At 38.3% G+C, this 13,002-nt stretch overlaps 4 protein-coding genes and 1 non-coding gene across 11 annotated transcripts in view; 4 read left to right on the forward strand and 1 right to left on the reverse strand.

The window, feature by feature from the left end:
- The first annotated feature begins 664 nt into the window (after nucleotides 1–664).
- Nucleotides 665–1,743, forward strand: RpLP2 (ribosomal protein LP2). The gene is made up of 3 exons (XM_018017451.2): nucleotides 665–824; nucleotides 957–1,362; nucleotides 1,579–1,743. Exon 2 carries the CDS (start codon nucleotides 958–960, stop codon nucleotides 1,300–1,302), a length of 345 nt encoding a protein of 114 aa, XP_017872940.1. The 5' UTR covers nucleotides 665–824; nucleotide 957; the 3' UTR covers nucleotides 1,303–1,362; nucleotides 1,579–1,743.
- Nucleotides 1,407–1,484, forward strand: LOC149268177 (small nucleolar RNA Me28S-Am982). Its single transcript, XR_016271455.1, has one exon. It is a non-coding gene; the product is annotated as a small nucleolar RNA Me28S-Am982 (small nucleolar RNA).
- Nucleotides 1,744–1,881: 138 nt separating the features above from the next.
- Nucleotides 1,882–3,080, forward strand: LOC149268178 (thioredoxin-1-like). Its single transcript, XM_089473195.1, has one exon. The coding sequence runs from the start codon at nucleotides 2,513–2,515 to the stop codon at nucleotides 2,840–2,842; it is 330 nt and encodes a 109-aa protein (XP_089329321.1). The 5' UTR covers nucleotides 1,882–2,512; the 3' UTR covers nucleotides 2,843–3,080.
- A 970-nt stretch (nucleotides 3,081–4,050) lies between these two features.
- Nucleotides 4,051–5,566, reverse strand: LOC108617853 (uncharacterized). Of its 2 annotated transcripts, XM_089473194.1 has the most exons (2): nucleotides 4,430–5,566; nucleotides 4,051–4,366 (listed from the first exon to the last, which is right to left on the reverse strand). In XM_089473194.1, exons 1-2 carry the CDS (start codon nucleotides 5,291–5,293, stop codon nucleotides 4,169–4,171), a joined length of 1,062 nt encoding a protein of 353 aa, XP_089329320.1. In that variant the 5' UTR covers nucleotides 5,294–5,566; the 3' UTR covers nucleotides 4,051–4,168. The 2 variants fall into 2 exon arrangements, with proteins under 2 accessions (XP_089329320.1, XP_017869179.1); XM_018013690.2 differs by having other exon boundaries at nucleotides 4,051–5,540.
- Nucleotides 5,567–6,972: 1,406 nt separating this feature from the next.
- Nucleotides 6,973–13,002, forward strand: part of l(1)G0196 (inositol hexakisphosphate and diphosphoinositol-pentakisphosphate kinase) — a 67,639-nt gene continuing 61,609 nt past the window's right edge. For 2 of the 6 annotated variants that reach the window (XM_089474050.1, XM_089474052.1), the window contains exon 1: nucleotides 8,485–9,428. In XM_089474050.1, coding sequence (XP_089330176.1) covers nucleotides 9,042–9,428 — 387 coding nt within the window. In that variant the 5' untranslated portion in view covers nucleotides 8,485–9,041. Of the gene's footprint in view, nucleotides 7,509–8,484; nucleotides 9,429–13,002 lie in introns of those variants that run through there. The other 4 variants (XM_089474053.1, XM_089474054.1, XM_089474055.1 and 1 more) reach the window with 4 other exon arrangements.

Here is a 13,002-nt window from a genome sequence, read left to right on the forward strand (position 1 = left end):
CGATTAAAAACCTTATCGAAAATAAGTTATTTAATTATATCTCCTACACCTTTAGAACTAAAGTCTTCAAATTTTATATGTAGATTCATATGTATTTTATAAAATTTCGATTTTTGTAATAGTTTACATTCCTACATCCACCATCACCATTATATTTGTAAAAGGCGTATTTCAAATAGTAGAGACTCATGCTTTGAAAAATGCAGGCATTTTAATGATACAATCACAATCTAAAATATTTATGACGATAGCCCATACACAAGAAAATCGATTAAACAATTAAGTTCCCACAGTGCAGCCCATGCGTGTTTATGCGTGCAAGCTTATAGTTTTCTGAATATGTATTTCTTGTGTGAGCAGAAAGACGCGAAGAATTATTGAAATACAAGTTCCTCGAAGGGTTCAGGGGATCTCGTATTCGATCAGTCTCGACTAGAGCTTTCTTACTTCTTTTTTACTTAATTATTTTATTAAGATACATAATATTGTCGAAATTGCTTAATTTTCTTACAAATTTACATGAAATACAGTGATGAGTGATGTCACCCCACTAACTTAACAGGCCGAATTGCTAAGCCCACTATCACTCAGTCGTGATAATTAGCCACTAACATACGACGAATATTTATATGCAACTCTGAAACTAAAGCGCCACCTACTTCGAGCAACATGGTTGCATTCGTTGTCAGCTGTCAGTTTTGACAAACGGAAGTGACTTTCTTGTGTCAAAACGGTGTCGAGTTCTTTTCGTTTAAAGGTCTCTTGGGCGAAAGTTGTGTTTTTCTGTGCATTTCACGTTTCGTGTCAAAAACTATAGACTTAAAGTAAGAGGTCTTGCAAACTATAGTGATGCTTTATGCAAATTGTTAAATAAGATAAATAAATGAAAAGCGCAAGCGATGTCATATATACAAGAAGATTAATATTCGTATTATAACATGTTTCTACTTTCATAGAATGCGTTACGTGGCTGCATACCTGTTGGCCGTTCTCGGTGGTCAAGATAACCCCGCCAATGCTGATCTGGAGAAAATTCTCAGCTCTGTGGGTATTGAGGCCGATGCCGAGCGTCTGACCCGTGTCATCAAGGAGTTGAAGGGCAAGAGCATAGACGATCTGATCAAGGAGGGTCGTGAGAAGCTATCATCGATGCCCGTTGGTGGTAGTTGTGCTGCTGCTGCACCCGCAGCCGGTGCTCCAACGGCTGCTGCTGGTGGTGATAAGAAGGAAGCCAAAAAAGAAGAGAAGAAGGAAGACTCTGAGTCTGAAGATGACGATATGGGCTTCGCTCTCTTCGAATAAGCCAACTTCTTTCAACATTCGTTTGTACTGCGTAAAACATTTACAACAGCAGAACTTAAGGTACGTCGTATATGCAATAAAACAAAAACCTGGAGGGATAGGCAAACACCTGATGAACCGAACTTACACCATCTTTCAACTGATCACAAACGTTGATGCCATACAAGTTTCACTGACTCATTTGCCATCCCGCTTCCACAGTAGTTCTTTTCGCTATTTTCAACGAAACGAGCTGTTTCATACTTTACTAATGTTTTTTTATTTCATCTTTTGCAGAACTGGGCAGCACAATCATCGACTGCTTACACAATGCCACACATTGCTTAAAATGACGTTCAAAACTTGTTAATACCACCCGACAAATATATTAAAAAAAAAAACAAGGAAACTTTAAAACGTTTATTTCTATGAAATAAAAATTTGCAGTGTTTACGCTTCATATACGTACGTTTTTTTTTTTTTTTTTTTATATGTGTGAATATGTGCTCTTATTCGTTGAATTTAGTTTTCAAATAGAGCAATTTCTTGTAAGCAAGAATTATAAGCCGCAGTTGCTGGTACCGCAGACCGAGTTTATGGAGAATCATTATAATAGCAACGTACCAATCTAGGTGCATCTGAAATGGTTAGTTTTATTTGTTTGCGATCTTGTTTTTGTGTAGAGAAAATGATATATATTGACATATTTATAGGGATTCGCTATATTTTAGTACTTAGTTGCATTCCTGTTTATACCCTGAACCCATTGAAAATGGTTTTATAGCTGTATATAAACAGATAGGTTACATGATAAAATTTCAATTGAGACTTTGTTAATCCTCCTCATTTACATAAATGAGCGGGACTTCTAGTCAAAAAAGTTTAGAGTACTATCCTTTCGGCAGAGTTTCATCTTATAATTATCGCAATCTTGGCCTTTCTGGTAAGATTTCGTTTTGTATTATATTTTAGCTGTGTACGCGTGCGCTGTAATCGATAAAGGATGACAACGCTCGAGTTCTGGATAAGTACTGTTAGATGTCTAATGAACCGCTTATCCGCGTGAACTACAAATTTGCGGAAATGAAGTCTGGATTGCATGAATAGCTTCAGTCTTTGAGCTCTGTTCATTCGTTAAAGTCGAGTTTTTTGTGTCTAATATCTGTTTCTTCTTTTTTTTTTTTTTTTTTTTTGCACTGTACTCTACCATTTTGTTCTTTGTTGATGACTGATGATTGAAATGACTGCCATCCGCAATATGTCTGAGTTCCACAAACGCTTCGAGGCGGCCGAACATAAAGTGATTGTTCTGGACTTTTATGCTACATGGTGCGCTCCGTGCAAGGACATTGACAAGGTGGTGAAAGCACTCGCGCGCCAGTACGCCAACAAGGTGGATGTAATTAAGATTAATGTCGACCGATTCGAGGACTTGGTGGAAACCTACAAGGTGCGCAGCATGCCTACATTTGTGTTCATCAAGAACAATCGAAAAATTGGCCGAGTCATTGGAGCAGATGAGCACAAACTAAAGCAAACGTTGGCTAAAGTGTGCAAATAATTAGTAATTTAGTGACGCAGGCGTCGTCATTAACTGATTGATTATATGTAACTGTGTAACTTGTAACATGCAACGCCAGCCATTTTGAAAAAACGCAGTTGTTCAGACATAACCTTTAAGTTACAATCTGATATTATTCTTAACTTATCAAAACATGTAATAAATTTGTAGCTTGAGATATAATTAAATACATATATATTTCATATAAGTAAACTGATTTGATGCCACAAAAAGCATATACATATGTACATACTTATTGTTCTGCATTAACCAAATATCTATAACAAATTATGTACATATATTCGATTCCTTCCTTGTTATACCCTGAACCCATTTTTAATGGGAAATCAGGGTATAATGGCTTTGTTGAAATGTATGTAACAAGCAGAAGGAGACGGCAGTCCCACAAAGTATATACATTCTTCATCAGGGCGACGAGCTGAGTCGATTTGGGCCTGTCCGTCCGTCCGTCTGTCCGTATGTATGAACGCGTCGATTTCAGAAGATATAAGAGCTAGAGACTTCAAATTTTTTTTTAAATGTTTGAATTTACAGCGCGGATATCAAGTTTAACATTAACTCATCCCGATCTTTTTTATCGCTAAAAAACCTTATCGAAAACCAGTTATAAAATTATATCTTCTGCACCTTTATTGCTAGAGTCTATAAACTTTTGATGTATGCTTATATGCAATTTATACAATTTCAATTTTTGTAAAAATTCACCCCCCACCTCTAATTCACCCCCTCACCATCACATTTGTAAAAGGAGTATTTCAAATACTAGAAACTTGTGCTTTGACAAATACATGCATATCCATGATATAATCATAATCTGAAAGTGATGATAATCTGAAAATGAAGAAAGAAAAATGATTGAAACAGCTATTGCTCGATGGGTTCAGGGGATCTCGTAGTCGGGCACTCTCGACTAGAGGTTTCTTACTTGTTATTGCTTAAAATGTTTTCCAACACTTATTTTCTATAATTCTGATTTTAATGATTTAGGCACATACCACAGTAGTTAGTCATATACTTCTGTGTCACTCAAAATTCTTCAAAGAAGTTATCAGCTAGTTATTTAATAATAATTGGATATATTAGCAGCTAAATGAATCATTTAAAGTAATTCAGACAAATTTTGAACTGCTTGTGCTAAGCCCTTATAGGTTCTGAGACTGACGTTTTTATATTGACAGGCAGATGGACAAGGTTATATTATTTTATTACATTCATATTATATTACATTCATTTTAACGAAAACATTATACCAGTTTTTCAATGGAGTATACTAAAAAAACAGTGTGAAACAACCTAAATTGAGGTCTAGGAACTGCAGTAGTATTTGTGGTCTTCAAGAATGTAATCGCTCTGGGTATATCTTTGGCGCTGATCTGGCGTTAGCGCCTGTAAATCATCTTCGTCCGTTGTTGTTTCGGCTACGTAATCCTCTAATTCCCGTTGATGCTTCTTGCGCTCAGGCGTTTGCTTGCGTTCTCGTCGCTTGGCTAGAAATTCTGAAAACTGGTTGCTCTTGAAAGTAACCACGTTGGCCTCAACCTTAGCTATTTTATGATGCATGCATACCAGCTCCGGGATTAGCTGATGTCGATCTATTAGTTTATGCTGCTCCCAAGCACTCTTTGATTTGCGCATTTTAACCAGAATCTTGTCCATGATGAGGCGATAATCCAGGCCGAGCACATCATGTCGCATCTCAGAAAGCTCCGATGTAGGCGACAGCGTTGCAGCATTACCATAAAACTCTTGACGCATTGTCTGGGCGACATCGAAGTTGTGTTGTAGCTGTTGCTCCACGTGCTTGCCCTGGCCATCAAATTTATATTTAACTGGCTTGCTTAAATTGAGTGAACGCAGAATCCCCTCCACATTATTGATGTTGCTTCCACTTTTGTCGCGCACGAATTTGATGCGCGGCACCTCACCCATAAGCCGCAGCTGAGAGAGCTCGTGGCGAAGCTGCCCGCTGCAGCGTTGTAGATCCGCTTCCAGCGAAATATCGCTGCCCAGCCAATAGACATTGATGCAGCTGAAATCAGAGCAGATTTTCACGCGCGACACCTGCAGTCCGCGTCCCAATATTGACTCCGCGGCCTGGCCCGCAGCCAGCAGGTCGGTGATGTGGGTCATGAACAGTTTGTTCAGCACTGACATTCGTCTTGTATTGTTCCTAGAGCCGCGGAGCTTGCTCTTGCCAAACTGTGATGACTGAAACATCACACTGACCGATTGGAAGGAGCTGCTGCTGCTATTGCCATTGGTATTGTGGCAGGGATACCAGTGTTTTTTTGTGCCTGCCAAACGACTACCAAAGAGTTTACTTATAATGTTGCTCTGCCTCGTTGCATTTGTTCTGGTTGCGTTGTTGCCCTTGGCGCGTCTGCACAATAAAATTGGTGGCAGCAGTGGCAGCAACCGGTTACGCAACATTTCATATTTTCCTTTTTGTATAATATTGTCAATCCTTTTTATTTTAATTGCTTTTATATAGTTCTTATACGAGAATACGTATATTACCCGTTATGAAAGGAAAATTGCAGCTTCTTCGTATCCTGTGCTTACACACAATTATCGATAGTTCATACGAGCATCATGAAAGATTTGGCACGATTGAGTGATAGTAGGTTATGCAAAGCTAACAGCTGATTTGACAGCGTGACGTCATTATTTCAGAAAATGGTGGGCGCGTGTTTGAATTTGTATAAAAATCAAGCAACTTTGACACTGTTATTTGTCTTAAAACTAGTAGACTAAATAAAACGAGTTGGGCGGCTAATCACATGTTCTATATAAATTCACGAATCGGAAAATATAAAGGTTTTTGCTCATTTTTATACTCTAAGCCGTTTTCTAAGCAGTTATTGATCATGCAATCCCTTGACCACTTTTACTTTTGCATATAATGGATTTAACCTTACTATCTAAGGCTTGAATTTGTAAAACTAAAAAGAAACTACTAAGTATTATGCATTTCCCATCAATCCGCATCATTATATGTACTAATTTCATTCTTTATATCACAAATCCGATGGCCATAGATGATACGCCCCATTGTTAGCTTCTGCCTAGGTTTTTAGAGCTGATTCAGGCATATTATATGTTTCTTTAGGTTTCAATACTCATAACCATACAAATTTACGACTTGGCAATTAATACACAAATATTAGTTCATTCTACCGGATGTTTCTGACATGACAGCAGGTGTGAGCAGCACCTTTATTGATGCAGCTTCAATGTGTACTATATATAAATGAAATGATTGTGCGTTCGTATTTTTTCGTAGCTTGAACCTAAAAGTAAGGAGCCGAGCGAGTCCAAAGCTGTCTGGGGTGTTAAAGCCTCAAAAAAAGCGTGCAAAAAGCTTTCCACTAGTTGTCTAGTCTATGTGTTCTCTGGTTAGTGGTGGTATTGAATAGGGCTGCAAATCCATCGATGGTGGCTCCATTCGATAATTTCTCCATCGATGAATAAAACTATCGATATATTGATGGTACCAATGAAAATTTAAAAAGCGGTTAGAGAAATATTTTGAAATTTGAGTACTTAGCTATTCAACTTGTTATATTATTTGCATGTAAATATTTCGCAATTTATATTGTATTTGAATTTTAAAATTTTTTTATTTTTGTGTTTTTTTTCAAGCAATATTATATATAATTGATTTTCTCAAGCATAATTCTTCTTATTAGTATAAACAACAACAAAAACACTAAAAAAAAGGTATTAATTTTCTTAAAAATAATTTTATAAAATTAAAAATTTTTATTAAAATAGAGATCCATTTTTTTTGGGACTAGTAAAAAGCTATTCATTTCAATTCTTATGATTAATTTGCTTTTTCATCTTCAAGCAAGCACATGTTATTGTTTAAAAATAAAAGAATATTTAAATTTTTTGGCTTCAATGCCGATTGTGAAGTGATTTTCTGCGTAGGGAGCACAGCTGTTTTTAACTTGAATTGCAACATTATTTGCAATATTATTTGAAGTCATATTACAATCCGACAATCAAATATCACAAAGAAAAAAATATATCGATGGTGCAAAAAAGCCATCGATCTATCGGGGTATTAAATATTTATTGATAGATCGGTAACAGCCATCGATAGATTTGCAGCCCTAGTATTCATGAGACGCGTTTAGACACTTCATTTGGGTGTTTCGTAATACGGATAGTTCATATATAAATATAAACGCGTTCGCGGATAAAGATGTCTGCGGTTTTATCTAGTTGCTTTATCATTTTGCATTAAATAAATATATTTCTATATATATTATTTATTTATTTATATGCCAAGTGAATTTCTTGAAAATAAACCGCGATTTGTTTACGTATTTGTATACACCACAGCCTCCCGGTATTCGTAGAGCCATATGTGTGTGCTTTTGCCGCTTAATTTTTGCTTAAATCAACAATAACTGCTAAATTAACACACGCAACAACAACATCATTACTAGGAACAATTAAAAAGGGAATTAACATGTCATATACGGAGCTGGAATCTGGCTACCAGGATCTGCGTCAGTCCTCGCAGAACAACGTCGTAGCTTCGCATCAGCTTCACCAACAGCAAAATCCGCATACGCAACAGCCGCAGTCATCGCATTCGCACCGCGTTGGCTTCTATCTGGGCCACGATGGCAATGTATGCAGCAATCGAACGTTTTAGCTTACTAAGTACAGATACATATGTATATCTATGTACATATAAGGATTTACATTTATCAGGCCTCATTTAACTCAATTTTATTAAATCTCGAAGCTATGCACAAAATCAATAACCTGCCGCCTGCTGCATTCGTTGTTTTTGTTGTTGACCCTGACTGGCAACTTCTGGTGCAAATGACAGAAACAGGAGCATCCGCTTTCAACACTGTTTGCTACTCGCTCATTGTCACTTTGCTTTTACTTAAAAACAAAAACATGTCCATTTTGTCTGCAGCTTGTTTTTAACAAAGACGTATTTGCTAAATTAAAAATATCGACACACACACACACGCTCTATATACATATGTATGTATATGTATACGTATACACATACATATAGTCGAATGAGTGAGCCTGCCGCTAATCGAATTTTTGCGTCGTGCGTATGCATGCACATACAGTGACGAACTAAATTATTGGCACAGCAAGCTTTTTAAACTTTAAAGCAATTTTGTAATAGGGTTTTAACGTTTTTTTAGTGAAACAAAAAATTTACTAAATAGAATTGTTTTTTTTTTTTTTTGATGAAAAACATCAACGTACTTTTTTTTTTTTTTTAATTCAATAATCAAAAATAAACCTCGATTTTGCGGAACAAAATTATTGGCACACAAAAAAACAAAAATTAAAAAACAAAAATTTTATTAATAAATTTGATATAATTAACATTGGGAATGTATCCTTACAGCTTTAATAATGGCTAATAATAGGTTTGGCAGCGAACAAAATTATTACCCGATTTGAGATGCGCCTATCCAATTCTTTCCACAAGCGCTCAATTATATATAGGTCTGGAGATAGTGGTGGGTGCGGTAACACATGGGCGGTTTTTTTTTTTTTTTTTTTTTTTTTTTTTTTTTTTTTTTTTTTTGGGCTGAGGTAGGAAAAAATGCTTTATGCACCGTCATGTTGTCACTTTGACCGGTGTGTCGGACTGCATAACTGCTTACCGACTAAAAAATCCTCCTCTTCTGGGGCTCAAATCCACCTTGGAACCAGGAGATATCCCGCATTAACCTTCAAGGTGGAACCCCATTGTATGCTCTAAATGAGCGTTGCCCTCTGTGTGCCTGCGTCCAGGTCATACATCTTCCGCCGCAGAACCTTTTCGGCGAAGTCATAGACTTTTTTCCAAGCGTCTATGCTGCTGCACATTTGCTGTACCAACGTCTCTACTTTGACTTCACCTACTGTTTCTGCCAGGTCGATTCTTTCTTCCGACCATCTTTTGCAATTGAAGAAGGTGTGTTCTGCATCGTCCATTGCATTTTCGCAGTAAATGCAGCTGGATTCGGCAGTTTTCCCCATTTTATTTAGGTACTTTCGAAAGTATCCATGTCCGGAGAGTAGTTGTGTCAAATAGAAAGACGTTTCACCGTGCTTTCTATTTATCCACTGCTCCAGGTCGGGGATTATTTTAGCGGTCCATCTTCCATACCTTTCGCATGACCATCTCGCCTTCCACGAGACTATGGTTTGCTGTCGTATGCTCTTTGCCGCATGTTCTGAGAATTCTCCTCTATGCCGGAGATTCCATATTTTTTTGCGCTCTTGGGCAAGCAAGTCAACCGGTATGACTGCTGCTATCACAGTCACGGCCGCCCCGGAGACTGTGCGGTACGCCGATGTTATCCTTAAGGCTGCTCTTCGTTGCACAACTAGCATCGGTTTTCGCCTTACGTTCGCCTCTAAGGTATCCGCCCATACTTCACTGCCATATAGCAGTATTGCATTTGTCGCTTCCATGAGGAGTCTCCGTTTTCCTGCCGTCGGGCCGTCAACGTTTGCCATTTTTCTACTCAGAGACCCCGTTGCTGTCGCTGTTTTCCGCGTGGCATACTTCAGCTGTTCCCAGAAGGTAAGTTTACTGTCCAGCCTAATGCCTAGATAGTTCACTGTCCTCTGCGTCCTTATCAGGTTTCCGCTTACTCGCATCTCTATTTCGGTTGGGATCTGCTTCCCCGTGAACAGAAGTAACTCTGTTTTTTTATGGGTGGCAAGCTCCAATCCTCGAGAGCTGAGCCATGTCTGTGTGCGGATCATGACTTGGGTAAGTCTCTTTTGGGCCTCTATGGTGTTTCTGGCAGTAATGACGGCTGCAATATCATCGGCATAACCAATAAGGAAGGTGTCTTCAGGCATTTCCAGTCTTAGGATGTCGTCGTAGCTGATATTCCACAGGTCTGGTCCCAGGATTGACCCCTATGCAGCTCCTCCAGTCACTCTGTATCGTTTTGTTCCAGTTTGCGTGGAGTACAGGAGTATTCGATCCTGCAAATAGCTCCTGATCATATTCATGAGGTACTCCGGTATCTGGAAGCGGTGTTCCAAGGAAGTAAGCATATCGGTCCACCTTACACTATTAAAGGCGTTTTTAACGTCCAGCGTTGCTAGCAGAACAACTGGGCGCGAGTATGCATTTCCTCTGCGTAGCTCTGGCTGCCTGAACCACTTCATCGATAGCTCCCATTGTGGATTTTCCAGCTCTGAACCCATGTTGCCTGGGGCTAAGTCCTCCAGCAGCCTCTACTGCTGCGAGTAGCCTAGGTCTTATGAGCTTTTCTAAAAGCTTCCCAGCTGTGTTTAACATACACAATGGGCGATAAGCCGAGGGTGTGTTGGGATCGCCTTTGCCTTTGCTAATGAGCACCAGTCTCTGTTCTTTCCACGCTTCTGGAAATATCCTTTCGGATGGGTTGACACATCCTGGGCCGAGCCCTAGCTGGGCGGTATTATACGCCAGCCATATTTTGATGCTCAACTTGATATCCGCGCTGTAATTACGGACATTTAAAAAGAAAATTGAAGTCTCTAGCTCTTATATCTTTTGAAATCGACGCGTTCATACATACGGACAGACAGACGAACAGGGCCAAATCAACTCAGCTCGTCGCCCTGATCAGGAATATATATACTTTGTGGAGTCTGCCACGCCTCCTTCTGCCTGTTACATACATTTCAACAAAACCATTATATTCTGATTTCCCATTGAAAATGGGTTCAGGGAATAAAAATAGACTACGCTAAGGAATATTTTAGCACGCCATCTGATTATTGAAGCCAAGACTTGTTCTGTGATGAATGAAAATTCAATATATTTCGATCAAGTGGGCGTGTAATGTTTGGGGAAAGCCGAATATGGCGTTTCAGAAAAACAATATACGCCAAGAGTTAAGCTTGGTGGTTGTGGGGTGATGGTCTGGGGTTGCATATCTGCTGCAGGTGTGCACGAGTTGGTATTTGTAGACGGTATGGTATAATAAACAAACATTTGTATCTAAATATTTTGAAAGATAACTTTAAAAAAGTGCCGGAAGGTTACAGATACCAAGGTCGTTCACATTTCAACATACAACGACCCCAAGCATTCTGCCCATATCGTCAAAATATGGCTGGCGTATAATACCGCCCATGTGTTACCGCACCCACCACTATCTCCAGACCTAAATCCAATTGAATACTTGTGAAAAGAATTAGATAGGCGCATACCAAAATTCGATAGGCGCAAGCCAAACTGCTTATCAGCCATTATTAAAGTTTAAAGGTTACATACTAAATGTTAATTATAGTTATTATCAATTTGTATACCATGACCCCATTGAAAATGGGAAAACAGGGCATAATGGTTTTGTTAAAAGTATGTAACAGGCATACATAACAGTACATAACAGGCAGGAGGCGTGGCAGACCTTACAAAGTATATATATTCTTGATCAGGGCGACAAGCTGAGTTGATATCGCGCTGTCCTTATGTTTCAACGCGTCGACTTCAGAAGATATAAGAGCTACAGACTTGAAATTCGATCAAACATCCCGTTATGTTCTTATCGAATAAAAGCATTCAAGTTCAAGTCAGATGCCACTATAGCTAATTGTGAATGATTTTTAATTTTTTTATATTTTTTCAAATATTCAAAAAATAATAAACAATAATCAACTATTTGGCCAATTGGCAAACGTACGTACAGCAGCTATAACAGTTTTCGTATACGTGTGCACACATACATTCAAGCTTCTTCTGGAACATTCTTTGAATCACATCAGCTGTTAGTTTGGTGTAGTTTTGCTAGATGGTGTTGCAGCAGTGAATCTGTTTCAGTTTTGCCAGCGCAGCCTCCAAAAGCGACGTGGCGCTCGATCGAGAAGTCTCTTACTTGTTTCATAACATTCTTGTGTTTTTTATTTTATTTTATTTTTTTTTTGGTGTGCCAATAATTTTATTCAGCAAAATCGAGGTTTATTTTTGGTTATTGAATTTTAAAAAATGTACGTTGCAGCTTTTCGCAATATGTATACCCTGAACCCATTTTCAATGGGAAATCAGGGTATAATGGTTTTGTTGAAATGTATGTAACAGGCAGAAGGAGGCGTGGCAGACCCCACAAAGTATATATATTCTTGATCAGGGTGACGAGCTGAGTTGATTTGGCCCTGTCCGTCTGTCTGTCCGTCTGTCCGTATGTATGAACGCGTCGATTTCAGAAGATATAAGAGCTAGAGACTTCAAATTTTTTTTAAAATGTCCGTAATTACAGCGCGCATATCAAGTTTATCATTAAAATTCGATAACTCATCCCGATCTTTTTTTATCGATAAAAAAACCTTATCGAAAACTAGTTATAAAATTATATCTTCTACACCTTTATTGCTAGAGTCTCCAAATTTTTAATGTATACTTACATGCAATTTATACAATTTCGGTTTTTGTTAAAATTTACCCCCCACCCTTAAATTCACCCCCTCACCCTCACTTTTGGAAAAAGCGTATTTCAAATACTAGAGACTTGTGCTTTGGCAATTACATGCATATCCATGTTATAATCATAATCTGAAAGTTTCATGAAGATCGTACGTCCATAAAAAAGTTATTAAACAATTAAGTTCTCATAGTAAGCGTACACTGCAGCCCATGCGTGTTTATGCGTGGGTGCTTGTGTGTGTATGTGTTTGTGTATGGGTGTGTGTATGTGTATGTGTGTGTGTATGCGTTTGTGTCTGTATGCTTGTGTGTGTGTGTATGTGTGTCTGTATGCGTGTGTGTGTATGTATGCCTGTGTGTGCGTACGTGCGTGTGTGTGTGTGTGTGTGTGTGTGTGTGTGCGTGTTTCTTGTGTAAGCTGAAAGACGCGAAAAATTATTGAAATATCTATTGCTCCAAGGGTTCAGGGGATCTCGTAGTCGAGCAGTCTCGACTAGAGCTTTCTTACTTGTTTTACTATATAATTTAATAAATACGCAATTCTATTTAGTGCCAATAATTTAGTTCGTCACTCTATGTACATGTAAATGTATATAAATACAGAATGGGAAACAGTTTCGATAAAATTTCGCAAAATAACGGCACAGATAGCTAAAAACCATACAAAAAACGCGTTTTTGCCTCCAATAAAGTCTTCGTACACTTAACCTATATGCTTAAAAAATACTCTTAT

This window comes from Drosophila arizonae, chromosome X (genome assembly GCF_054131065.1).
Source record: "Drosophila arizonae isolate 15081-1271.41 chromosome X, UAZ_ARI_1.0, whole genome shotgun sequence".
NCBI classification, from domain to species: Eukaryota; Metazoa; Arthropoda; class Insecta; order Diptera; family Drosophilidae; genus Drosophila; species Drosophila arizonae.

What these genes read in the sequence shown, in the direction of transcription:
- RpLP2 (XM_018017451.2), top strand. Translation starts at nt 958, where the DNA reads ATGCGTTACGTGGCTGCATACCTGTTGGCCGTTCTCGGTGGTCAAGAT.
- LOC149268178 (XM_089473195.1), top strand. Translation starts at nt 2,513, where the DNA reads ATGATTGAAATGACTGCCATCCGCAATATGTCTGAGTTCCACAAACGC.
- LOC108617853 (XM_018013690.2), bottom strand. Translation starts at nt 5,293, where the DNA reads ATGTTGCGTAACCGGTTGCTGCCACTGCTGCCACCAATTTTATTGTGC.